We start from the raw sequence: 26,644 nt of genomic DNA on the forward strand, positions 1-26,644 counted from the left end.
TCGGGGAACACCATCACTAGGAGTTCTACATTCCAAATAAAACTTGCTGGCTTCCCCTGGCTGTTGCCTAAGGCCGATAGGATAGGACAGGCCTGGTCTCAGGGGCTGTTGTTAGCCCAGAGCCCAAATCCCAATGCGAGTCATACAATCATCAGAACGCATCAAGCACTTGGAAAGAACACCCTCTAAACAGCATTGAAGTATCTGGACAAGAACACCAATGAATTCTTAATCATTTATTGTAAATCACTCACAGTTTACACATTATCAATGGCAAAATAACACTGTTAAACACCTGCTGGATGAAGAACTTCATTGTGACTATTTCCAATTGCCATCATATCTTTTTCTAAAATTTAAAATATAACTTTTAACTCCTACATCGTTTCTGAAAATACCTATCTTCAAAGTGCTCCAATACTAATACTATAAGCCCTTTCTTTTGCTCTAACATCTAACACAAAGGACACGCTGTCCCATTAATTTCACATGCTCTTTACAAAGCAACTTCACGCACAAAATTTTTTAATCTAGAAGCTACATAATGATCACTTTATATTTTGCTACAAAATCAATAAAGGCTGCATGCAGATGAAACATTAGTAGACACGGAATTCTAGATAACTGTTGGTTCTTAAGATCTGATGGTCTGATGTGGAAAATTAATATGCTTATTTAGCAGAAGTAGCTAAAGTACATGCATCAGTGGCTGGGATCAATTAGAATATAAATTAGGTGTTTAAACATTTAAACGAGAGCTTAATTTGAGCTTAATTTTATGTCTGGCATGTCTGAGTTATACACCCTTAAGATGACAATGGCACACAGAACAAAATCAAACATCTAAACAGGCATGATTTATAAGGTGGGCTGGGCATAGGGCTCAGGACACAAAACAAGCTGGGCAGTGAACAAATCTCTCTTGAAGCAAAGACAGCAGAGCATTCACAAGTGGTAAACATGGCAAAAAAATATATACAAGAGCCATTTCCTGTATTCTCATTTTTTTCAGTTTTTGATTCTCTTAAGCAAACAACAAAAAAAAAAACCACACGCACACACACAATAATTACAAAACAGACACATTCTTTAGTTACCACATAGACCCCCTTTCTGTCTTCTACCCTGCCTCTCTGCTCCTTCAGATGGTTGTTTAAAAGCAATGCTGGGTTAATTGGTAGAAAATAAAAGAAATGCTCTCCGGAACCACACTGAAAGAATATTACTTTCCTTCCTCCTGTCAGGGTTAGCATCATGTTTAAGCACATGACAATGTATATTTGACGTATTTTAGCTACAGCGATTAAATCACATGTCCACATTCTAATGTTAAACTATAGTAATATTGACTTATAAAGTTTTTTCGGCCAGGCGCGGTGGCTCACGCCTGTAATCCCAGCACTTTGGGAGGCCGAGGCGGGTGGATCACAAGGTCATGAGATCGAGACCATCCTGGCTAACACGGTGAAACCCCGTTTCTACTAAAAAAATACAAAAAATTAGCCGGGCGTGGTGGCGGGTGCCTGTAGTCCCAGCTACTTGGGAGGCTGAGGCAGGAGAATGGCGTGAACCCGGGAGGTGGAGCTTGCAGTGAGCGGAGATCCAGCCACTGCACTCCAGCTTAGGTGAGAGTGCGAGACTCCGTCTCAAAAAAAAAAAAAAGGAAAAAGTTTTTCGGACGGGCGCGGTGGCTCACGCCTGTAATTCTAGCACTTTGGGAGGCCGAGGCGGGTGGATTGCCTGAGGTCAGACTGGTCTCCAGTCTGGCCAACATGATGAAACCCCGTCTCTACTAAAAATACAAAAAAATTAGCTGGGCATGGTGGCAGGCTCCTGTAATCTCAGCTACTCCGGAGGCTGAGGCAGGGTAATTGCTTGAACCTGGGAGGTGGAGGCTGCAGTGAGCCGAGATCGCGCCACTGCACTCCAGCCTGGGTGACAGAGTGAGACTCTGTCTCAAAAAAAAAAAAAAAAAAAAGTTTTTTCATTGATAATTGTATTTCAACATTATTTTGAGAGAAACAAAAAAATTCCCAAGCCACATAATTCCATTCCTTCCCCACCCTCTGCCCCTCCCACGATCCAATGTACAAGAGAACTATTGTAACCAAAGCCATGAACCGAGGGTGCAATGGCAGACATGTGGGATGGCTGTTCCAGGTTCAAGCACTGCTGTCTCCAGTCCTGGCCTTCCGGGCCTCGATCATCGGCTTGGTTGCCCGTTTGCGGTCAGTGGCCAGCCCCAGCCAGCACATGAGATCAATGAACCAGGTGGTTGGGTTAAAATTTAAGCCAAATTCACTCGCAGAGTAGTCAAAGGGAAAGGTGTGATGGTAATTATGGAAGCCTTCACCTGGAAGACAAAGCGGGCATTGAAATAATTCAATCACCACCTCTCTGCATAGATTTTTTGCATCACCTATTTTTTCAGGGTTTACCATGTGCAGGACATGGTGTCAGGCTCGGTGAGGAGCAAAAGACTTGGTTACTGCCTCCAAAGGCATTGACTTAGTTAGCTAGACAAACAACATGAACAGAAAAAATAGCAATAAAGTTAGCACATCGCCACAAGATTAGCTTTCCTGTGTGAACTGTAGACATGATGCTATGACCTCAGAGCTATCCCTCTTAAGGTAAATGCTAAATGGCTGATAACAGATCATCATTTTGATGTACAATTGTTTTTAAAACATAATCTCTGTGGGCTGGAGTGACTTAAAAATCTTTTTTGGAAGAGCTTAGGAGAGAGAAATGAGAATCATTCAAAAAGGTAACTAAATTAAATATCTTTAAGTATCTAGAATGTAATTATATATTATTCTACCCTTTCCAGTGGTCAGTGGGCAGCTTTTACCCTCTTGCTTTTTTTTATGTAGCTTTTCTTTATTATTATTATTATTTATTTATTATACTTGAAGTTCTAGGGTACATGTGCACAACATGCAGGTTTGTTACATGTGTATACATGTGCCATGTTGGTGTGCTGCACCCATTAACTCATCATTTACATTAGGTGTATCTCCTAATGCTATCCCTCCCCACTCCCCCCACCCCATGACAGGCCCCGGTGTGTGATGTTCCCTACCCTGTGTCCAGGTGTTCTCATTGTTCAGTTCCCACCTATGAGTGAGAACGTGTGGTGTTTGGTTTTCTGTCCTTGTGATAGTTTGCTGAGAATGGTGGTTTCCAGCTTCATCTATGTCGCTACAAAGGACACGAACTCATCCTTTTTAATGGCTGCATAGTATTTCATGGTGTATATGTGCCACATTTTCTTAATCCAGTCTATCATTAATGGACATTTGGGTTCGTTCCAAGTCTTTGCTATTGTGAATAGTGCCGCAATAAACATACGTGTGCATGTGTCTTTATAGCAGCATGATTTATAATCCTTTGGGTATATACGCAGTAATGGGATGGCTGGGTCAAATGGTATTTCTAGTTCTAGATCCTTGAGGAATCGCCACACTGTCTTCCGCAATGGTTGAACTAGTTTTCAGTCCCACCAACGGTGTAAAAGTGTTCCTATTTCTCCACATCCTCTCCAGCTCCCGTTGTTTCCTGACTTTTTAATGATCACCATTCTAACTGGTGTGAGATGGTATCTCATTGTGGTTTTGATTTGCATTACTCTCTCACTTCTTTTAAAAGATGTACTCATGAGAGCTCTCATGGCTTCTCTGATTTGATTTTTAAAATTTCTTTTACTTATTTTTTAATTGACAAATAAAATTTGTATATATTTATCATGTACAACATGGGGTTTTGAGATATGTATCAATTTTGGAATAGTTAAATTGAGCCAAGTGACATGTGCATTACCTCACATACTTATGTTTTTGTGGTAAGAACACTTAAAATCTACTCTCTCAGTGATTTTCAATAATACAATACATTGTTATTGACTGTAGTCACTATCGCCATGTTTTACAATAGACCTCTTGAACTTGTTCCTCTAGTCAGACTGTAAATGTGTACCCTTTGACCAATCTCTCTCAACAACCCCCGTGCCCCAGTCTCTGGTAACCACCATTCTACTCTACTTCTATGAGTTCAAATTTTTTAGATTCCACATAGAAGTGAGATTGTGCAGCGTTTGTCTTTCTGTGCTTGGCTTACTTCACTTAGCATAATGTTCTCCAGGTTCATTCAAGTTGTTGCAAATAACAGGATTCTCTCTTTTTTAAGGCTGAATAGTATTCCATGATGCATATGTGATACATTTTCTTTATCCATTCATCTGTTGATGGACACTTAATTTGACTGTACATCTTGGCTACTGTGAATAATCCTGTTTAAACATGGGAGTGTAGATATCTCTTCAACAGCCTGATTTCATTTCCTTTGGATATATACCCAGAAGTAGGACTGTTAGATCATATGGTAGCTCTATTTTTAATTTTTTGAGCAACCTCCATACTGTTTTCCATAATGGCTATACTAATTTACATCCTAACCAACAGTGTGCAAGGGTTCCCTTTTTTCACATCCTCATCAACACTTGTTATATTTTATCCTGATAATAGTCATTCAAATAAGTGTGAGGTAATATCTCATTGTGGCTTTAATTTGCATTTCTCTAATGAATTAGTTCATTTGATTTTCATAAACAGCTTTATTGAGATAAAATTCACTTACTGTATAATTCACCCTCTTGAAGTATACAATTTAATGGCTTTTAATATATTCACAGTTATGCATCCATCACCACAATGAATTTTACAACATTTTCATTACTCTCTAAAAAGACCCACATTCCTTAACCATCACCCCCAACCGCCTCCTACTCCCTGCCAGTACTGTTTTCTATCTGTGTAGATTTGCCTATTTTGGACATTTCATATAAATAAAATCATACAATATGTAGTCCTTTGTGACTAGCTTCTGTCACTTAAAAAATGTTTTCAAGGTTCATTCATGTTGTATCAAGTATCAGCTCTTCATTCTTTTTATTGCCAAACAGTATTTCATTATATGGATGTACAACATCGTGCGTATCCATTCATCAGTGATGGACATTTGAGTTGTTTCCACTTTCAGCTATTATGGATAATGTTGCTATGAACATTCATAGACAAGTCTTTGTGTGGACATATGTTTTCATTTCTCTTTGGTATAAATGTAGGGGTAGAGTTGCTGGATCATACAGTAACTATTCTTAACTGTTTGAGAAACTGTCAGGCTCTTCTCTTACTTCTTAAGTGGCTACTAGTCATCATATAGTTCTCCTATTGACCCTGTTTGGAAGATTTTGTTCTATAATGAGTACCTCAAGATGGATCCATGCGTGGTCTGCAATTTTCTTTTAAATTTAGGACATCCCTACCCTGCACACCACCTCCCCGCCTCATCATTTTTAGTGTTTTTCCTGGATTAAAGAGCAGTATGGAAAAGTTTCTTCACCCTATTTTCAGAAATAGGCACTATGATGTATTCCCCACTCTACTGCACAGTTGGGTATGGCAAGAGCTTTCTAAGGACTCTTGGGAGGCAAACTGTCTGGGAGTCCAGTGTTGACCTGGATAGACTTATAACCAATGCCCAGCTCCTTTGGGCTTGTGTCATGGCCACACTGCTTGAGTCTCCCGGCTCACCCATCCCTACATGATGACGGTCCATCTTGTCCCCATTTCTGTCTACTCACAGAATCAACACTGCCCACAGCTCCCTGCATTACAGTCCTTTCAGAAGATGCAGGGCAAGAGGAGGGGAAAGCTATAGAAAGGGTCGGGGCACCGCTCCTCCTGTTTTCCAAGGTACTTTCTCCTTGCTTATGCAGTTATTCCCTGGCTAAATGTAGTGTTTGCTCCACCTTCTATTGCTGCCATCAATGCAAGTTGACAAGAACTTTGGGATCCCTGGGGTCTGAAAAACAGATGGCCCTAATGAAGTGATGCAGCATCTCATCACCAAGTGACACAGGGACCATTTCTACTTAACAGTAGGAACTTTCTTGTGTTTGATCTCTGTGCTCAAGGCTCAGCTTACCAACAAGTCTGAGTTGCTTCTATAAAGGTAGAGCTAATATTTCTTAATCACCTGTCATGTGCCAGGCACAGTGCTAAGTGCTTTAACAGGTGTTAACTCCTTCTAGCCTGAGGTCTCCGAAGTAACTGCTATGATTATTCCTGCTATGATTAAAACAAGGACATAAATGCACAGAAGGGACAAGTAAGTGCCTAAGAACACATGACTGGCAATCAAAACAACATCACGGGCTGGGCGCGGTGGCTCACGCCTGTAATCCCAGCACTTTGGGAGGCCGAGGCGGGCGGATCACGAGGTCAGGAGATCGAGACCATCCTGGCTAACACGGTGAAACCCTGTCTCTACTAAAAAATACCAAAAAATTAGCCGGGCGCGGTGGCGGGCACCTGTAGTCCCAGCTACTTGGGAGGCTGAGGCAGGAGAATGGCGTGAACCCGGGAGGCGGAGCTTGCAGTGAGCTGAGATTGTGCCACTGCACTCCAGCCTGGGCGACAGAGCAAGACTCCATTTCAAAAAAAAAAAAAAAAAGTAACATCATGAAGGCTTGTTTCATACAAGCACTGGCAGGAACACTCTGTATCTCTGTATCAACTCATCTAGCCCTCTAATGACCCCAGGAGGAGGTAAGTGCTAATATTACCCCCACTTTACAGATGGGGACGCAAAAGGTAGAAGAACAGGTGACTTGCCCAGAGAGTAAGTGGAGGAAACAGGACTCAACCAAAGTCACTGACTCCAGAGGCCTCGCTCGTAACTGTTTTATGGTCCTGTGAAATGCCAAGTCTCATTCCTTCCCACGTCTTTGCTTGAAGGCCTTTTTTCTTAAGCTCTGCCAAATGATTGGACAGCTGAGGCCAGAATGGTCAGGGCAGTTTGAGAGAAGAGTCAACTGCTGCTTCTCCTTTAGAACATTTCCATGGTCATGATGAATAACTAGTAGTTACTGATTACCTGCTACATGCCAGGCACTGTACTAAGCGGTTTACATATTCCTATGAAGCATTGCTAGTCCCATTTCACAGATAGGACAACTGTAAATCAGAGAGATCATATGACTTGTCCAAGAGTCAGGATCCTAAAGCCAAAGCTCCTCTGGCAGGCCAAGGAGGGCGGATTACTTGGGGGTCAGGAGTTCGAGACCATCCTGGCCAACATAGTGAAACCCCGTCTCTACTAAAAAAAAAAAAAAAAAAAAAAAATTAGCCAGGGATAGTGGTGGATGCCTGTAATCCCAGCTCCTCAGGAGGCTGGGGCAGGAGAATTGCTTGAACCCAGGAAGCAGAGGCTGCAGTCAGCCGAGATTGTACCACTGCACTCCAGTCTGGGCAACAGAGTGAGACTCCGTTTCGGAAAAAAATAAAAGCTCAAGTTCACTGAACTCCACTCCACTGGTTCTCTTTACTGATTCCACAAAACTACTGAGAGGCCAAGAAAACCTGGGCCACCATTCTCCCCACTGGCCCTCACCACCCCTACTTACCAATGGCACCCAGAGCGACGAGTGGGTTCTGCCGAGGGCTGATGTGCTTGTCATAGGGCCGGTTTCCATACATGTGGGCGGCGCTGTTGACTAGCCAGGCGACATTGAGTGAGATGGTATAGCGGAGAATAGAGGCCAAGAAGTAGGAATTCCACAGGCTCTCTCCCCAGATGTACCAGGGCACCAGCGTGGGGACCGCAAAGCACATGAGCACCACGGAGATCTTATAGTACCTACAGGGCAAGACACTGTATCACCACGAGGACCCGCTGATGGGACAGGGGATGGGCTGGGCAAGTCACAGGGAAAGTCAGAAAAAAGCCCAAGGAGGGAAGTGTGCCAGTCAGCTCCTTCAACACTTTCTATATACGGAAGCCTGTTGTGTGGGGCTCACAGGACTCATATACCTGCAAGGGCTAAGCAGGCGACACAAATTTGAGAGTTGGGACAGGTAGAATGCTATAGGAAGTGGTAGGCCCTGTGGCATACCTCAGAAGAATTTCAGTATAATCAACACTGTGCTGGCCAAACCCATGTATCTTAGAGCGACATTTATCCCACAGGCACCAGTTCGGATAGCACCTAGAGATTTCTTTCATCAATCAACCTGATATTCAGGTTTTCTCAGATAATTTTGAGAAATATTTAATGCTTCTTAAATAATTTTAGGTACATAATTCTGTACTAACTCACCTTGGTAAAAAGGTAGACAATCTTCCACCCCAAAAAAGTTCTCTGTCCATCAGAGATATACATTCCAAACCAGCAAAAATACCCCAAAAAACAAAAAAACAAACAACAACAAAAAAATAAATATAGAAACAGGCGTGGCCACATAGAAAGTAATCATTAAGAAGCAAATCACCCATAGTTTGAGTTCTGGACCTATGCATCCAGCAAACATTTACTGAGTACCTGCTATGTGCCAGACCCTGAGTGTTACTGATACATGAGCTAAGTGCTGGCAATACAAAGACAAGTTAGGTGCAGCCCCCACCCCAGGCTTCAGCCAAGTGGAGCCACTGCTCACTGCCCTCTTACCATGCAGGATTGCCTCTAGGCAGGGACAGGAGAAGGGCTGGAACATGAAAGTATCTGAAGCTACCTGTTCACAGTGTGTTCCTCCTCGGCCTCTAGCAGCCTAATCAAGCTTCTGGAAGGCCTCTGTTAAGATGCATATGTATCTTATGCATCTTAACAGATGTGCGGCACAGTGTGAGGGCATGAAATTTGGTAGGTGGAAGACTCTGACTTGAGTCCAGATCTGATGATGTATGTTGAACATGCCTTTTTTTTTTTTCTTTCTTCTATTGTATGGTTCTTTTTAAAATTTTTTATTTTAAGTTCCAGGACACATGTGCAGGACGTGCAGGTTTGTTACATAGGGAAACGTGTGCCATGCTGGTTTGCTGCACCTATCAACCCATCGCCTATTTATCCTGATGCTTTCCCCTCCCTGCCCCACCAACAGGCCCCAGTGTGTGTTGTTCCCCTTCCTGTGTCCATGTGTTCTCATTGTTCAGCTCCCACTTATAAGTGAGAACATGCGGTGTTTGGTTTTCTGTTCCTGTGTTAATTTGCTGAGGATAATGGCTTCTAGCTCCATCCATGTCCCTGCAAAGGATATGATCTTGTTTCTTTTTATGGCTGCATAGTATTCCATGGTGTTTAGAACATGCCTCTTTTTATTCTTTCACTCTTCTCCTATGCACAATTAGATGCCCCGCCCCCTGCCCTGCCCCCCCCCCAAAAAAAAGCAGACCACGAGGCAATGGCCTGTGTCTGGGCAGTTTACTCTGGGATGTGAGCTCCATTGACAGGCATGGATGGGCAAATGGGCTCAAGGAAATGGGGAATGGGGGAGGGCGGTGACTGCATGCATTACTGGAGTGGCTACTGCTGGGGCAACTGAACTTGGATTTTGATGGGACACGATATACCTCTAGATTATCCTCTCAGGGAATAAAAGAAGGGACTGTTTTTCCATTGGCTCCAATACCTCCTTGGCATCAAGGGGTGTCACATGGGATATTAGCTCCCTCACACTTCCAGGTTTGCTTGAGTCAGAACAGCCAAGTGGGCTCTGCAGGCATCTCAGGCAGGAAGTAAGAGAAGCCGCACAGCTCAGTAAGGTGCTGTTACACCCGTGCCAGCAGGTGGCTGAACAAACAGCTGGAGTGAAAAGCTGGGCGGAGAATATGAGTGTCTTGAGACGTACCCAACACAGGTAGAAACTGTAGTACCGCAGGGTTGTTGTGATGATCAAATACTAATCGCTAAGGCATACTATGTGCTTGCCATATGCTACGGCAGTTCTGAGACCTTTATATGTATTGACTCATTTAATTCTAACAAACATTCTCTGAAGATGGGACTATTATCCCCATTTTACAGATAGGGAAATTGAGCAACAGAAAGGGGTAGCTGGCCCAAAGTCGCAAGACTCATAAGCAGTGGGACAGAAATTCAAATTCAGGCAGAGTCACTTCAGAGACCACCATGCTATTCTGCCTTGCAATTGAAATAACGTACTTCAATGTGCTTTGCAGACTGCTAGCCGTGCGTGTGTCAGCTCCCATCATGGTAAATATTTTTACTGGGCACCATATTAACCCATCAGCACCCATTTTCCAGTCACTGGGATACAGGATGGCTGCATTTTAGTGGATAGTGGGTGCCCAAGGAAGTCAAATGAGGGGGCTGTGTTTGGAGGGGCAAAGACCAAAGACAACTAAGGGACTCAGCGCCTTAGAGTTGGCTTTCTAGAGTCATGGGCAGAAGGCTCTTAGGGAGTTCTCTCCAGATGATCTGTGAGTAAGGGAGGAAGGCAGCACTAGGCGGAGGGAGGTCACCCACAGTGAGTTTCAGCAGATCCGATGGGGCGTTCTGGGCCAGATGATCTTAAGACCTGTATGAAATTGAAAGGTATTATCCTTGCATCATCTGGGCATTGACCTCAGGGAGCCCCTGGGAGGGCAAATGTTTGGGCGAGGCAGCTGTCTGTGGCCAAGGGCAATTTCCAGAAAGGACCACAGCCAAGACCTGGGAGCATTATCGAAGAGGATGTCTGTGTGGAGTGCACAGGCCCTGCACAGGCCAAGGACCTGGGAGCTGGTGGTGAGCATGTAAGGAGGAAGGGGCTACGGAGGGAACATGGAAGAGGTACCCAGAGACTTGGCTCTGTTACTTCTTGTTCGCACCTCTGAGGAGGAAAGAAAGCAACTGAACAATGGCAACAGAAGCCATCTTGCAACTCCAGCAGCTTCCTCTCCTTCCTCCGCTCTCTGGATTACAAGCCAGGCCTTTCAAGGGAGCCTCTCCCAGTCCTGCTCTGAGCCATTATCCCCACTCCCATCTTGCTTCTGAAAGAAGAGGGAGAGAAACACGTGTGGAGGGCTTGCTCTCTGCCGGGCCCTGGGCACTTCTCTCTCTGAATGTTTGCAGCAGGTTTGGAGTAGACACCCTCGAGTAATGAAGGCCCCAGATGGAGGGAGATGCCGTGGCCTCCCAGGGAGAGACTGAGGCGCTGCTCTGGCTCCTGCTGCCTGACCCCAGTCTTGTGGAACTGGCCTTCTCTAGTCTGACCCCAGCCTGTAGCACCCAGCTTCCACTCAGACCCTGCCCCTGCCTCCTCCCTCTGAACTGTTTGAAGAGCCTCCTGCCTGCCTTGGCTCTGCTTCTAGAAGCTCTACCCTGCCAAGCGGGTGGGTCCCTGTGAACAGAGAGCAATAGCAATGTGATTTCCCAAGGGTAAGGAGGAAAAAGGCCCGGGCTTCCCCAACTAGAACTCCCATGGTCCAGGCACATTTCCTCTTCCTCAAAAAAGACATTCTTAAAAAAAAATAATAATCCCTGTCCTCATTCCAATGATGCTGCAGAGATCTACTTCTAGAGTTGTTCCCTGATTGTCCTCCCTGTAATCGGCTAGGATTCCTCTTTGCATGTTCAGTAGAATGGATGAAAGAAGGAATTTTTAGGGGGCACAGTAAGTCTGTGTAGGATAGCCAGTGAGATGGGTCTTGATGCTGAAAACGGTCTAAAAATCCTCCCTGACCATCTCAAGCCGACTTAGCAAATCCTTCCTGAGTAGGGAGTACCTCTTCCTCCTGTGCACTTTTAGCCTCCAGCAGCTGGTCTCCTTTTAATAACAGTCACTGGCCTTTGTGCTTCAGAAGAAGTGCTGAGATGGCTCCCCAGCTTCCTCATCTAGTAACACTCAAACCTGAATGGTCTCGCCAAGGGGCCACAGAGCAACTCCACAGCGCCCTCTTTTAGATTTCCTTTCTTCATCTGGTGCTAGGGAGGAGGGCTGGAGAGGAGTCATTGATGCTGCCCTGTCTTTTTGCTAAATGGGTTTTTTGTTATTGTTGAAAAGCATCACAGAACATTTAACTACACAATGCCTTCTAGCTGTGTGACCTTGAATGAATTATTTAATCGCACTGAGCCTCAGGTTTCTCTTCTATAAAATGCTGTACTAATAAATGTATTGGGTGCTTACTACACGCCAGGTACTGCCCTAGAACTGAGACAGAAGGTGAACAAGGCCGGGCGTGGTGGCTTATGTCTGTAATTCCAGGTACTGGGGAGGCTGAGGCAGGAGAATTGCTTGAACCCAGGAGGCAGAGGTTGCAGTGAGCCAAGATCACGCCATTGCACTCCAGCCCAGGCGAAGAAGCGAAACTCCATGTCAAAAAAAAAAAAAAAAAAAAAAAAAAAAAGAAGGTGAATAAAACAGACAATCCCCAGCTTTGTGGAGCAGGGGTATACTGGCAGAGATCTCTATATCTGGTATATTCTGGCAGGGAACACAGACAATGAACAATATAAGTAAGCAAATTGTAACGCACATTAGTGGTAAATACCAGGAAGAAAAAAAAAAGCAGAGAAGGAGAATATGACATATTTAAGGGCAGGCACTGAAATTTTAAATAGTGTGTCTATGGGAGGGCTTGCCGACACTATGGTTTTTGACTAAAGGCTTGAGGAAGTGAGAAGTTAGCCATCTGGCTAATTGGGGGCAGGGTACCCACAAATAGCAAGGCCCTGAAGTCATGCAGACTGGGGCTGCATGAGACTTGGAGCTGGAGCAAATGAACAAGAGGGAGGGTTGTAGGAGATAAAGTAGGAATGATGGGGGATCAAGTTTGGAGGGCCTTGTAGGAGGCTGTCACATGATCCAGGTTAAAGAATATGGTGGCCTGAACCTGGATAGTCATGGAGGTGGTAAGAAATGGTCAGAATCTGGGTATATTTCTAAAGTAGAGTGGTAGGACTTGTTAACAGACTCCATGTTAGAGAGAAAGAGTGGAGTCAAGGATGACACCAAGGATGAAGATGCCCTAAGCCTATGTAGGGGAGAACGGAGGAGGAGCTGGTTTGGAGTGGCATATGAAAAGCTCCGTCTTGGACACGGTAAGCGGGAGATGCCCAATGTACTTCCAAATGGGGCTGCCAGGTAGGGGATATCAACATATAGGTCTGGAGTCGAGATGTGCCCTAGAGAGAGGTGGGGATGGGAGTAGAAGTTTGCAACTCATCAGCATATTTATGATGTCGCTCACATACATTTTTTAATGAGTTCCATAATGGCCCTATGCCGTAGTTTTTATAACCTCTTTTGCAGGAACTGTGCAGAGGTCCAGAGAGGTCATGGGCCTTCCCCACAGCCACACCGGATGTATAGAGCATGGGAAGGTTTCAAACTCAATTCTTAAACCCTGAATGTCTGCTGCCTCTAGTATAACCTGCTGCTCACTCAGCCAACCAAGAACATGGCACAGAGAGAGGGAAACTTACCAGAGATAAATGCAGCTAGAGTGTTGAACATAGACCTTGCCCCATGAGTTGCACATATTTGAGTAAAAATATTGTCCCCTCAAGGTTAGAAGTGGACACTGTGTACACTCTAGATAGACTGAGCTTCTTCCTGTTCTTAAACTGGACCACACGCTGCCCTGTGTCTATGACACTCTTCCCCAGCCCTGGCTGACTTGCCTCTTCCAAGTATCAGTCTGAACATCACTTCCTCTCAGGGGTTTTCCTCAGTCCCCCTGGACCAGGCAAGGTGCACTGCACAGCGTTCCTGTAGCATGTTGTCCTTCTCATCTCTCAGTATTCACACATGCTGGCTTAATGGGCAGCCTAACCTGCTAGATCAGGGCTCACAGCCCTGACTGCACATTAGAATCAATTGGGAACATTTAAAAGTGACTGATGCTGAGCACCCACTGCAGACCAAGTGAATCAAGAATCTCTGGTCTGGGCGTTTCTATTTTTAAAGCCACCCTGTTGCAAACATTGATGGTAGCTTCGCTTTATTCTTCCTTGTCCCATCCTTTCTTTCTTGCTGGAATGTCTGGATTTTCTTCAGGTATCTAACTGTCCTCCTTTAGGGGAATGTAGACCCTACCCAGGGCCCTGGTCCTGATTGGTTTAAAGCAATTTTGGTAATCTCCTTCACTTTGCAAATAATTAATTTAGGAGTGGGCATGTGACACAATAGAGGCCAATAAGACTCGAGGGAAAGGACGGCCATACCTCATAAAAGGGAAGTAAATGTTAGCAACGATGTAGAAATACTGGACTCCTCATGCACTGATGGAGGAATGTGAAGTGGCACCGCCACTGCAGGAAATGGTTTGATGGTTTCTCCAAAGGCTAAATGTCAAGTTATCATATGATACAGGATTTTCACTCCCAGGTATGTATCCAAAAGAATAAAAAGCAGGGACACGAACAGATATCTGTATGCCCATGTTGGTAGCAACGTTATTCAGTGGATGAGTAGACAAACAATGTTGTACATATATACAATAGAACAGTAGTCAGCCATGAAGAGGAATGAGATTTTCATATATGCTGCAACATGGATGAGCTTGAAAACACTAAGATTAGTAAAATAAACCAGACAAAAGGACAAATACTGTATGCTTATACTTGAGGCACCTACAATAGGAAAATTCATAGAGGCAGAAAAGAGAATAGAAATTACCAGGAGCTGAGGGTGAAGAGAAAGTTATTATTTCATAAGAACAGAGTTTTTATTGGGAATGATAACAAAGTTTTGTGTATAGTGGTGACGGTTATACATTATCATTAGTGTACTTAATGCCACAGAATTTCACTCTTATGAATGGTTAAAATTATGAATATTATGTTTTGTATATTTCACCACAATAAAGAAAGAGAAATACAAGGAAATATCTTCCTCAACAATAGAAAGAGCACAAGGGCAGAAATCATTTCTCTTTTCTGCAGTGACACCCAGTCCGGCAACAGCCATCTGTGACTATGAAAGGAAGAAGCCTGAGAAGCCAAGTTGCCTCTTCAGGCTGACAGAGCAGATGGATGGAGAGCTCCTTAGATAAGCTGGTGAGCCACGGAACTAACCAATCCTGGAGGTGCTTTATCCCTGATGTCTTACTTTGAGATGCAAGGAATGTCCTATTGTTGAAGCCAGTTGAGTCAAGATTTTCTGTAGAGTAGCTAAAAGCATCTTAGCACACTGTAGTGGACATTGTGATGTGCCACCCCGGTCGCCACTTAGGATTAAAGGACTTACTCTCCCAGTAGCTGGCAGTGCCGCCTCTGGTGGACAGATGCCTTGCCCGAGGTCATGCCCCTCCCCTAATGACTGCACATCGGTGACTGACCAGAGGAGCCCATTGTCCAGGCCTGGTCCCCACTGGGCTGACTAATGTCTCCACTGAGACTGTTCAAAGCCCAGCTTCTTCCCTTTACCCATCTTGCTTTTGCCCCTTCTTCCACAGGTATTGATCCCAAGGACCTGCTCCAGTAAACTTTCTACAGTGTAATATCCATCTCAGAGCCAGTTTCTAGGGTAACCAGACCTATGACATGGATACACTGCTGGGCTGGCAGAATTCAGCAGAAAGGCCGACTCCCCAAGGTCTCACAGAGAGAATCCCACATGGCAAGCACTCCTAAATATTTGTAGAATAACTAACTGAATGATATTTTGGTTAACAAATGATGAGTCTTGGTTTCCCAAGAAAATAAAAACACTACAGTGATTTCAGTAAGGCAAGGAGTATGAGAGATACAATTCCAAGGTTTCCCAAAAACCACAACCATGCGATAACTGTGCAGACTGCTTTTAGGTTCTTCATAAGATGCTTACCTCTTGGATTGGTGCCCATGTAGGATTGTGTACATAAAGCCAAGAACTTAATTAAAGACATTCTTGCTTATCAGGACCCAACTCCCAGGTAGCAACAGATTTCACTGTGAGGGTTTCTACCCCTAGTTTAAATGAACAATTTCTGAGCTTGAGCTTTTATGTCATTCCCTGAGCTTCCAATTATGGTAAAATTTTGACAATATTTAAGATTAACAGCCACTTTAACAGGTTCGGTCTTGGTTTGGAATGTGAGCGACTTCCTCTCTGCCTACCTATGAACACTCAGACCCTGGGATAGGAGAAGGTGCCTAAACTCATCAAGACAGCAAAAGAGTGGCCAGGTGCCAGTGGCTCACACCTATAATTCCAGCACTTTGGGAGGCCAAGGTGAAAGGATCACTTGAGGTCAGGAATTCAAGACCAGCCTGGCCAACATGGTGAAACCCCATGTCTACTAAAAATACAAAAACTAGCTGGGCGTGGAGGTGAACATCTGTAGTATCAGGTACTAGAGAGGCTGAGGCAGTAGGATCGCTTGAACCTGGGAGGTGGAGATTGCAGTGAGCCAATATCGCACCACTGCACTCCAGCCTGGGTGACAGAGTAAGACCCTGTCTCAAAAAAAAAAAAAGAGGAAGAACTAGAGGGAAGGGGTGGGATCAACCCAAGAGTGACCCAAAAAATAGACTGGCTCTCCTCCACAGATTTGAGACCATAGACCCAAATATTTGTCAAAAACACAAAGGCAAAAGCAGTCAAACTTACTTTACAGGTATTTCTAGAGCAGCTTTCTATAGCTTGAAGGTGACAACTGATAAGGACAGGTCCACAACGGATGCTGAAAGCCTTTCCACTGCCCACCCCTCCCAAATTCTCATTGCACCAAAACCACAATTGGGAAGACGTTCCTCAGCATTTAGTTCTGGACAAGGAGTCCATTTTTACACAATCAAAAGGCATTGCACACAACAGCACCCCAATCCAAGTAAGCCTTGGACACAGAACACAAATCCAGATATGGGTGCTAACCTTTCAATTTCTTCAACTCCAATAAACTGGATCGATAAAGAGCACTGAAACACTAAGAATAGCCTTGAAACAAAAAATGTGTTTTGTAGAGAAGAAAGAATTTGGAATTTCTTTTTATTTCCCCAAATCTGGGTGTGATAAATATCTTCAAACTCTCATTTTTCTTCGGATGAAAAAGGAATCACCGTTCTCTGTCTGCAAGCGTTTTCCTACTGCTTTGCTAACCCTAAACATAGCAATCCAGAGCTGGTGGTGTGTGAGATCTTGAGAGTGAAATCCATTAGACCATGAAGCGGGGGAAATGACCTGCCGACTTCCAAGGGGGCCAGCCTGAGGAAATGTGAAAAGAAGCAAACACCACAACGGGTGAGAAAGAAATTACAGCCCCACAAATGCACCGTAATGATGAGCGATGAGCTGTCACTGGCATCTTGATTAAACATGTTTGGTTTATTTATTTCACGTAAAGCCTGGCCAGAAATTCATTTTCCCTACAATTTTTGCATCTTGTAGGGGACAAAGAAAAATCATGCGGATGCTTAGTAAACACTTATTTAGAGGACAAATGATATGCCTTGACAGTTTGCAAATGCATGGAACATTCTCTCCCCCTTCCTTTGTCTCCTCTGGCATTGCCCACAGGGAGGTGAAATATGCGATGCACGTGGATGCACATCTGAAAATGGAAGCCCACTTTGGGGGTAGCTCTATGGAATTTTGCCGAAAATCTTCCAAGCTTTTTGAATTGTTTAAGTTGAAAATGGGTTTTGTCTCTCCTGTGTGCAGTGTCTTTAAGCGAAAGCACTTAGGACTGCTATGCTTGAAGTATTCTCTGAAAGTTGTAATCGAACTACTCCAGAGCTGGCTTTGACTCTGAATTAGTCTTGACATCTCCTCCCCTGTGCTACTCTATGATAAGCGTTCTGTGGAAGAAAACCTTTTACTTGGATCATCCAGATGCATGGCCTGCATCTTCTGGATGCATCTCCTTCCCTGTGGAGGAAGCAGAGGGCAGACCACTACTTCACAAAAGCATCTTCTTCACAACCTTGAAATGCAGCAGAGAAAAGATATTTTTCTCTGGCTTTGGCTTTTTTTTTTTTTTGCCCCTTTTCAGATGGAGTCTTGCGCTGTCACCCAGGCTGGAGTGCAGTGGTGTAATCTCAGCTCACTGCAGCCTCTGCTTTCTGGGTTCAAGTGATTCTCCTGCCTCAGCCTCCCCATTAGCTGGAATTATGGGCATGCAACACCATGCCCAGTTAATTTTTTTGCATTTTTAGAAGAGACAGGGTTTCACCATGTTGGCCAGGTTGGTCTTGAACTCCTGGTCTCAAGTGATCCATCCATCTTGGCTTCCCAAAGTGCTAAGATTACAGGCATGAGCCACCACACCCAGCCATCTCTACTTTTTTTGGTAGGAAAATTTTAAAGAAATGACAGTGACACTAGATAGTAGTGCCTGTACACATGTGCATGTGTGCCTGTGTGTTCATGTATGTGTGCAGGTGTGCTCCCCTGATTGTTTTAGCCTACATATATGTAGATCTTTTGCTGAAAGGACAACAGACAGAGTACAATCCTCCAACCCATTCAAGGGAGCAAGTTTAATTCCAAAACTCTAACAACTATCAATAATAAGCTACACACCAGCAGCCAGTCAGCCTCCACTGGGGAAAACAGCCAATCGAGTTATTTTAGCCACCTTCACGATCAATATCAGCTGAGGTAGCTGAATGGATTAGGTGGGCTGACCAGTTTTCTTGTTGAGGGTAAAAATGGACAGGCTGATATAACACAGCGTCTTCGTTTCTCACGTAAAAGATATGACCCTTGTGCACAACAATGTGCTCTAAAGGTTACACGGGTTCCCTCCCTGTGTTCAAGCTGCATTGTCCTCCTCATGCTCTCTAGTCTTCAGAAATCAGCTCGAGATTGATTTTCTCCAGTCCGCCTACCCTGATAGATCTCCTCTCAACTATGATTATCGCATCATTTGATGTCCCTTCAGTACAACCATGCTGTAAAAACTCAGGAAGATAATCATTTCACGTAGCTCAGTTTTCTTCCTAGTTGAAGATATACATATTCGATTACCTGGACTTAAAGAAAAACTGTTCATATTGGGAATGATAGTAAGAGGAGAAGATAAATACAGAAACTGTATATGGAAATCATTACTCATTTTTTTGCCTTCTTAATCAGAGATCATGAAACAAACTTGACCTTCCTTGATAGTGAGGAACGTCTTAACCTGGGTTCCCCAGACAGCAGGACTCGAGGCAAAAGCTTATGTGCTATTATTTTATAAACAAAGCTCAAGTCCAGGGCAAGAGTGTGGGAGGCAGGGGAGGTGGGGCAGCTAACAGGAGAGTGTGTTACTGCACTAGCCACTATTTGCTATCTTAGTCGGGCTGGACCATCTTCCAAGAGGCCATCTGAGCCACTGAACCTCAGGACATTCCCTTTGGGAGATGTTTGGGGGAAGAATGTCTCACCAGCTCCCGCCTTCATCCCAGCCCCTCCACCACATGCAAGCTTCTGGATTGCAAACCTGGAGGCTGAGAGGTGCCTCAGGCTCCAGCACCAACAGAGGAGTCCCAAGGCAGGAGGCCCACATGTGCAGGTGTGAAGAGGGTGTCTTGGGATGAACCTACCAAAGCCAGTTGGAGTGCACAGAGAGCTGCTCAGAGCAAATGGCCAAATGCCTTAGGACAGAGGAAGTCCAGAGAGAGTCTGCAGTGGTGCCTAAGAGGTATCTCATGGCATGAGCATGATCTAGAGAAACAACAGTGGATGCTCTGTGTTTTGCCAGCAGGGTCTATTGAGGTATGAGTCTCGATCTTATCTGAGTCATTATATATGAGTCAGTTACTGTAAGAACTGGGTTCTTATATTTACTTACTAAATTTTGCTGGCCCATCCCTTAATTTCAGGTCTACCCTGAGCAGCTGTCATTTCTGTCAGTGTTGCCACCAGCAGTTGCTTCTTTGTTCCTTCTAACTTCTCTTTATCTGTGAAGGGTTTGTAAACCAGACAACTAAGACTACTCAATTTGTGTGCAAATCAAGAACACCTGGGTTCTGGGTGCGACCTGAAGGAGTCGGTCGTGCCGAGACTAAGAATGAAAACCTAGGAGGATTGTGACATAGATTCGAAGATCTCTTTATACGGAGCTGCAGGGTGGAACATGTGCTTTGGAGTTTCGAGGATTCCATGCAATAATGTATATCATTCTGGCATATAGTGTCTAATAATGGTTCTCTTCGTTTATTTACGGGTCCTTGGTTTATTCCAGTTAAATGAAACTCCTAGATAGCTGAGTAGTGAGACACTATTTAGTTTTCGCTCCACTATGTGTATTTGAACTTAATGACATTGTTATACTGCTTGTGATTTACTTGAAGATTCTCCAGCATAAATAGGGTAAGAGGGGTGTGTGTGTGTGAGTGATTTTTCACCTTAGTGGCATTCATTAAAATATGAAGTACTGTAACAAAAAAATCCATATTTCGGGTATGCTTAGCGAGCACCTGGCGAGCTAATCAGTTCACATACCAGAGGTCTGTTACAAGGCTCCAACTATTTGTATCTCCAATCACCCCTAAATAATTTGTAATTAGAATAAGGGAAATGAATTTTCACTGGTAAAAAAGGGTGTTCAAAATATTTGGACTGGCTAAAAATACTGTAAAGGTACCTCCCAGTAGCAAATATTTTTCAGAGGGGCATTACCTAGGGCCTTGCTCCATCCTGTGCCCCACCACTGACAGGATTCTGCGGCTGGATTCTGAATAGAAGGTGAGCTGTGTGTGCCTTCAGGAGACTACCGTTATCATGACTTCCATGCAAGGGGCTGTCAGGGTGTCCAAAGGGCAGAGGTAGGTCTTCATCAAGTCTCACACTGCTACTTGTGGTAGAATTTGGTCTGACAATATGGGATTCTGGTGTAGGGAAGACCCATGCCTTCCTCCTCTCACACTGCAGTTGGCCAAGGTAATTGACAGAAGACATGGCCAAACGGGTCTCCTGTTGAAACATCCACATCTTTGTAGGTAGTCCTCTCCCTGCATCTTTGAGGGTCACTGGGCCTTTGAAGGCACCATGAATACTGGAGATTACTGTTCATCTGGCATGATGGTGCATGAATGGGTAGTATGCTCACAGAGCTTCCCTGCCTCATCCCGGGAGATAGAACTCCAGGCTGGTGAAACACACTTTGAGGGGATGAAACTCCACGAGTGGTGATGTCCATGTGCTGCTTCCTTCAGCATCATGCACAGTTCATCCCTGCTAAAGCTGTAGGTCTCAGCTGTAGGTTGTCTAGTGCTCTCTATAAACTAGATAGTGGACATACTCCTTGGTCCTCAATTATTTTTGGACGGGAGTGGGAGGGGTTGTTAGGTAGTTCATCAGGTTCAGTAAATGGAAAGATGAATAGCACATAGTCCTCATGAAGCTTATTGTCTAATGAGAGAGCTCTATGAGCAGATTATTTTAATATAAAATGATAAGCATAACGGTGAGTTATGCCCATGATATCATAGACCTGCTAAGGAAGGCACTTCGTTCACCCCCCGGAAAATTGATCCAAAGCTCTTTTACATTAAAAAAATATTGAGGCCAGGCACAGCGGCTCATGCCTGTAATCCCAGCACTTTGGGAGGCCAAGGCCAGTGGATTACCTGAGCCCAGGAGTTCAAGACCAGCTTGGGCAACATGGCAAAACTGCGTCTCCACAAAAAATACAAAAATTATCCAGGAATGTGGTACACACCTGTGGTCCCAGCTATTCTGGAGGCTGAGGTAGGAGATCACCTGAGCCTGGGGAAGTTGAGGCTACAGTGAGCCGTGAGTGTGCCACTGCACTCCAGTCTGGGTGACAGAGTGAGAACTTGTGTCAAAAAAAAAAAAATTATTGAGAATGCCAAAGACCTTTTGTTTACGGGGGTTAGAGCTATTGCTATTTACTGTATGGGAAATTAAAACTGGGAAATGTTTTATTAATTCATTAAATATCAAATGTTAATATGTTAATTATATAAAATTATATCTAAAAGATTACATATAAAATATATGTGTATTTGTTAATATAAAATTAATATTAAATATATCAATTCATTAAAATAATAAACCTATTACACGCTAAATAAATTACATATTTTTAGGAAAAATAACTGTATTTTTCAATGCAACAAAAAGATTCAGCGTGAAGAATGACACTGTGTGGTATCTTTGCAGATCTTCTGGAAGCCGGGCTTTATGAAAGGCAGCTGGATTCACCTCTCTGCTGCTGCAGGCAGTCTGTTGCAATATGTTGTTTTGGTTGAAGTCTATGAAGAAAGTCTGTCTCGCACAGATGTGTAGCTGGACAAGAGGACCTTACAGACCCTCTGAAAGGGTCTTGGGGACCCCCTGACCAAGAGTCTTTGGACTATATTTTGAGAACTACTGACCTTAGCTTCTTAGAGGTGAGTTCTGAAGAACGATTAAGAGTTGGCTAGGTGTAAAAAAGAAAGAATGGCATCCACAGCAACCTGGATGGAATTGGAGACTATTACTCTAAGTGAAGTTACCCAGGAATGGAAAACCAAACATCATATGTTCTCCCTTATATGTGGATGCTAAGCTATGAGGACACAAAGGCATAAGAATGATACACTGGACTTTGGGGACTTGGGGGAAAGGGTGGGGGGTGGTGAGGGATAAAAGACCACACATTAAGTACAGTGTACACTACTTGGGCGATGGGTGCACCAAAGTCTCAGAAATCACCACCACTAAAGAACTTATTCATGTCACCAAACACCACCTGTTTCCCAAAAACCGATTGAAATAAAAAATTTAAAAATTGGCCAGGTGTGGTGGCTCACGCCTATAATCCCAGCACTCTGGGAGGCTGAGGCGGGCAGATCACCTGAGGTCAGGAGTTTGAGACCAGCCTGGCCAACATGGTGAAAACCCGTCTCTACAAAAAATACAAAATTAGCCAGGCATGTTGTCACAAGCCTGTAGTCCTAGCTACTTGGGAGGCTGACGCAGGAGAATCGCTTGAACTTAGGAGGCAGAGGTTGCATGAGCTGAGATTGTGCCATTGTACTTCAGCCTGGGTAACAAGAGTGAAAACAAAACAAAATATAATAAAATGTAAGAAAAAATTAACTAGGTGAAAAACATAATAAGAATATTCTACGTCAGTGCTTCTCAAAACCATTACTGTGCATTTGAATCACCTGGGGTCTGGAGTGGGGCATGAGATCCTGCCTTTCTAACAAGCTCCTGGGTGACATTGATGCTGCTGGTCCTGGAACTACATTTCGAGGAGTGAGGATCTAAGCCAAAGAAACATGAGCAAAAGCACAGTGTCACGAAATAGCCTGAAGTGTGAGGGGAATGGCATTAGTAGGAAGTGAGGTACAAAACAGAAACCAAGAGATAGGGTAACCGTGGCCATGGCATTGACATAACAGTTGCAATTTTTTTTTTCCCAAGAGGAAGTTGTTAAAAAGTTTTATGCAGGAGACAGCTCTGACTCATAATTAAGCAAGCACAGTTTCTTATTCTGAATAACTCAGAAATGAAATAAAATATAAAACATACCAGCAAAGTAAGCAGGCAATAGGGTGAAGTGGAGGAAGAAGAAAGACATTATTCCCTATAAATATTATGACAGCGTAACTCAGTAGAAAGAGCATGCACTTTGGACCAAGACAGAGTTGGGTTCAGATTCCAATTCTACCATTTACAAAATATTACCGAGTCAACTTCTCAGAGCCTCAGAGTCTACCATGCATAGAGATAAGGAAGAGGAATTTCATATGCACAAGGAAGTGTCTGGTGCACAATAGGTCCTCAATACACTAAAATCAACACGATAAAGAATGTTATAGAAATTATAAAAAATAACAACTGGAAGCTGTTATTGTTATTCTAAGACTAGATATAGACTTACACTGGGCTTATTAGAATTTTAAATTTTCAAGAGTAAAAAGAATACCTGAGGGGGATCACTTCAAAGTAAATGTTTTGCCTATGTATATGCAAGGCAACGTCAGCTCATAATTGTCCACAGTAACAGAGGAGATGGAGACACATTAGATGCTGGTGACAATTAGAAGAGAAAGACTTCAGTCAGGCACGCTCACACCTGTAGTCACAACACTTTGGGCAGCTGAGGCGGGCAGATCCCTTGAGTTCAGGGGTTCAAGACCTGCCTGGGCAGCATGACAAAATCCTGTCTCTACTAAAAATTCAAAAATTAGCTGGGTGTAGTGGTATGTGCCTGTAGTCCCAGCTACTTGGGAGGACTGAGACAGGAGGATCACTTGAGCCCGGAAGGTCGAGGCTCCAATGAGCCCTGTTCATGCCACTGCACTCCACCCTTGGCAACAAAGTGAAACCCTGTTGCAAAAAAAAAAAAAAAAAGAGAGAGAGAGAAAGACCTCAGACCCCTCAAGTTAATCATCCCTTCTTCTAATATAACTTGTACCCAGACTTTCAATATGATGTTTGAATGGTTTAAATCTTGGTCCCCCACACCCTCTTCTCTTTTCCTGGTAGTTGGTACAGTTAATAATCAGCAAAGACACAAAGGGCACAAAGAAAAAGAAATGCATTATCATATTAAATAGAGCTACCACAGTTGTAGAATCTCTCCCTGCTCGGGCTCCCAGATTAGAAGGTGTTTCCTAATCTCTATTCCTCTTTTTCTCTGGAAACACTTGACCTTCAGGATCCAGAAATCCCCTCACCACCACCTGGGATTCTAAGACTCTTAACATCACATTTTCCCCCTAAAATGTTGGTTATTACAGTCACATATGACATGTAGCTCTCTCAGTCCTTTACAACAATTGTTGGCCCTCTGATTGTAAGAGAAAGTTTTCATTATCACAGAAATCCATGTTCTCAGTGGGGCAGAACTAGTTGGACAGAATTTGAAAGTTGATGATAGCTAGCTAGCTAGCTAGATAATAGATAGGCTTTCAAATTATGCCCAGCTAAGAACTATATATGTATATAGTTTCTCCAAATCTCTTGACAGTTAGGACATCTGAGTAATTGCTTTTCTCTTCTTTAAAATGGAAGACTAGGCCGGGCGTGGTGGCTCACGCTTGTAATCCCAGCACTTTGGGAGGCCGAGGTGGGTGGATCACTAGGTCAGGAGATCGAGACCATTCTGGCTAACACGGTGAAACCTCATCTCTACTAAAAATACAAAAAATCAGCGGGCGCGGTGGCGGGCGCCTGTAGTCCCAGCTACTTGGGAGGCTGAGGCAGGAGAATGGCGTGAACCCGGGAGGCGGAGCTTGCAGTGAGCCGAGATAGCGCCACCGCACTCCAGCCTGGGCGACAAAGTGAGACTCCTTCTCAAAAAAATAAATAAATAAATAAAATAAAACAAAATAAAATAAAATAAAATGGAAGACTAATAACAGTAGGTTTATAAAAGAAAGTCAAATGGCAGAAGAGTCAGCACATTTCAGTTGAGTCAATGAGCATTTTTTTTTTTTTTTAATGAGACAGAGTCCTGCTCTGTCACCCAGGCTGGAGTGCAATGGCGCAATCTCGGCTCACTGCAACCTCTGTCTCTCAAGTTCAAGCAATTCTCCTGCCTCAGCCTCCCAAGTAGCTGGGATTACAGGGGTCTGCCACCACCCTGGCTAATTATCGTATTTTTAGTAGAGATGGGGTTTCGCCATGTTGGTCAGGCTGGTCTTGAACTCCTGACCTCAGGTGATCCGCCCACCTCGGCCTCCCAAAGTGAATGAGCATGTTTTGACAAATCACATTATCTCAGCACTAGGATCTTTTTATCGGTGTGACAGTTTTATTATTGTTTTATAGGAAAACAGGCAGTGTGAAGAGAAGTAAGTGACTCAGACAGGGAGCCTGTCCAAAGCCAATTTCTGACAAGAATTTTCTTTGGCTGGTAGGTTGACAATGATTTCTTTGGTCTCTATTTCACTGGGAATTCATTCCTTTTACTCTTGGTAATTTTCATATTTTAGATTAAGAATTTGACTATTAGACCACCCTTTGCAGTTAGATAGCTTTCCGCAAGACGGGAGCTAGTCTATGCTTTACTTTAAAAAAAAAATTTTTTTTGAAACCATGAAAGCATTTCTTTAAGAAAAGCAAAAAGGGGAGAATGTGAACTTCTAATTTCCAAGGTGGGATTACATAAAATATCTGGACATTGGCTCTCCATCAGGACCCCCTGCCTCTGGCCAGCATGCCCGTGGGCAACAACCGAGATAATGTCCTCTCCAGGTAGGTGGCTCCCAGTGGCACTCTGAAACTTGTCTGGTCAACGTGATACTTCCCGCTGTTAGCCTAGGATACCTAGGGAGGGAAGGTTGGATGTCTGGGCATCCACTCACAGTCCCTCTCACTGTCTGTGATAAAAATTCAGCGATTCCTGATGATAATGACAAAAATTGCAGAATGTCTAAAAATAAACCAAAAAAGAAACATGTAAGACCTACACACAGAGAATTTTTAGCATTTACTGAGATATATAAAAGAAGTCTTAACTGAGAATAAACTCTGTTCCTGAAGAATGAGAGCCGTCAGAAGACTCTCACCCTGCCAGTCAGAAAGAACCATCACTTCATGTAGGACCTCATCCTATCATTCCCTCCGAAATTGTGAATCCCCTTTGGTTCTTAATATCCTCATCTACTACAGTATCACTTTCATATACAAATTTGGGAGTCCCTGGCTATTTCATAAGTGTGTGCCTTTTCTTCCCAATTAAATTACAAGATATATAAAGGCAAGGACTCTCTTTTTTTCCCTTTGTATCTTCCATACCCCTCATTATAGAAATGCCTCTACTTATAAATTTTCCATTTAAGGAAGTTCACAGGTATGAACAAAGTGGGTGGAAAAAGGCTTCAACCTTTTTACCTATCACCAGTAGATGGTATTAGTGGCCACAAGCAAGCATGTGGCCGTTTTGTTCATTAGTCAGGGGTGTGTTAGCTAGGTTTGTGCTAAAGTTC

General features: G+C 43.7%; 2 protein-coding genes across 2 annotated transcripts in view; both read right to left on the reverse strand.

The window, feature by feature from the left end:
• Window positions 1-221: 221 nt before the first annotated feature.
• Window positions 222-1,322, reverse strand: LOC126954572 (uncharacterized). The gene has a single exon (XM_050790187.1). It carries the CDS (start codon window positions 1,320-1,322, stop codon window positions 807-809), a length of 516 nt encoding a protein of 171 aa, XP_050646144.1. The 3' UTR covers window positions 222-806.
• Window positions 222-26,644, reverse strand: part of SCD5 (stearoyl-CoA desaturase 5) — a 173,810-nt gene continuing 147,387 nt past the window's right edge. Inside the window, exons 4-5 of the mRNA XM_050790175.1 lie at window positions 7,469-7,701; window positions 222-2,353 (exon numbers count right to left, since the gene is read on the reverse strand). Coding sequence (XP_050646132.1) covers window positions 2,163-2,353; window positions 7,469-7,701 — 424 coding nt within the window. The 3' untranslated portion in view covers window positions 222-2,162. The remainder of the gene's footprint in view (window positions 2,354-7,468; window positions 7,702-26,644) is intronic.

Source organism: Macaca thibetana, chromosome 5 (genome assembly GCF_024542745.1).
Source record: "Macaca thibetana thibetana isolate TM-01 chromosome 5, ASM2454274v1, whole genome shotgun sequence".
NCBI lineage: Eukaryota > Metazoa > Chordata > Mammalia > Primates > Cercopithecidae > Macaca > Macaca thibetana.

Excerpts from the sequence above, each read along its gene's own strand:
- LOC126954572 (XM_050790187.1), bottom strand. The coding sequence starts at position 1,322 with ATGTGGACATGTGATTTAATCGCTGTAGCTAAAATACGTCAAATATAC.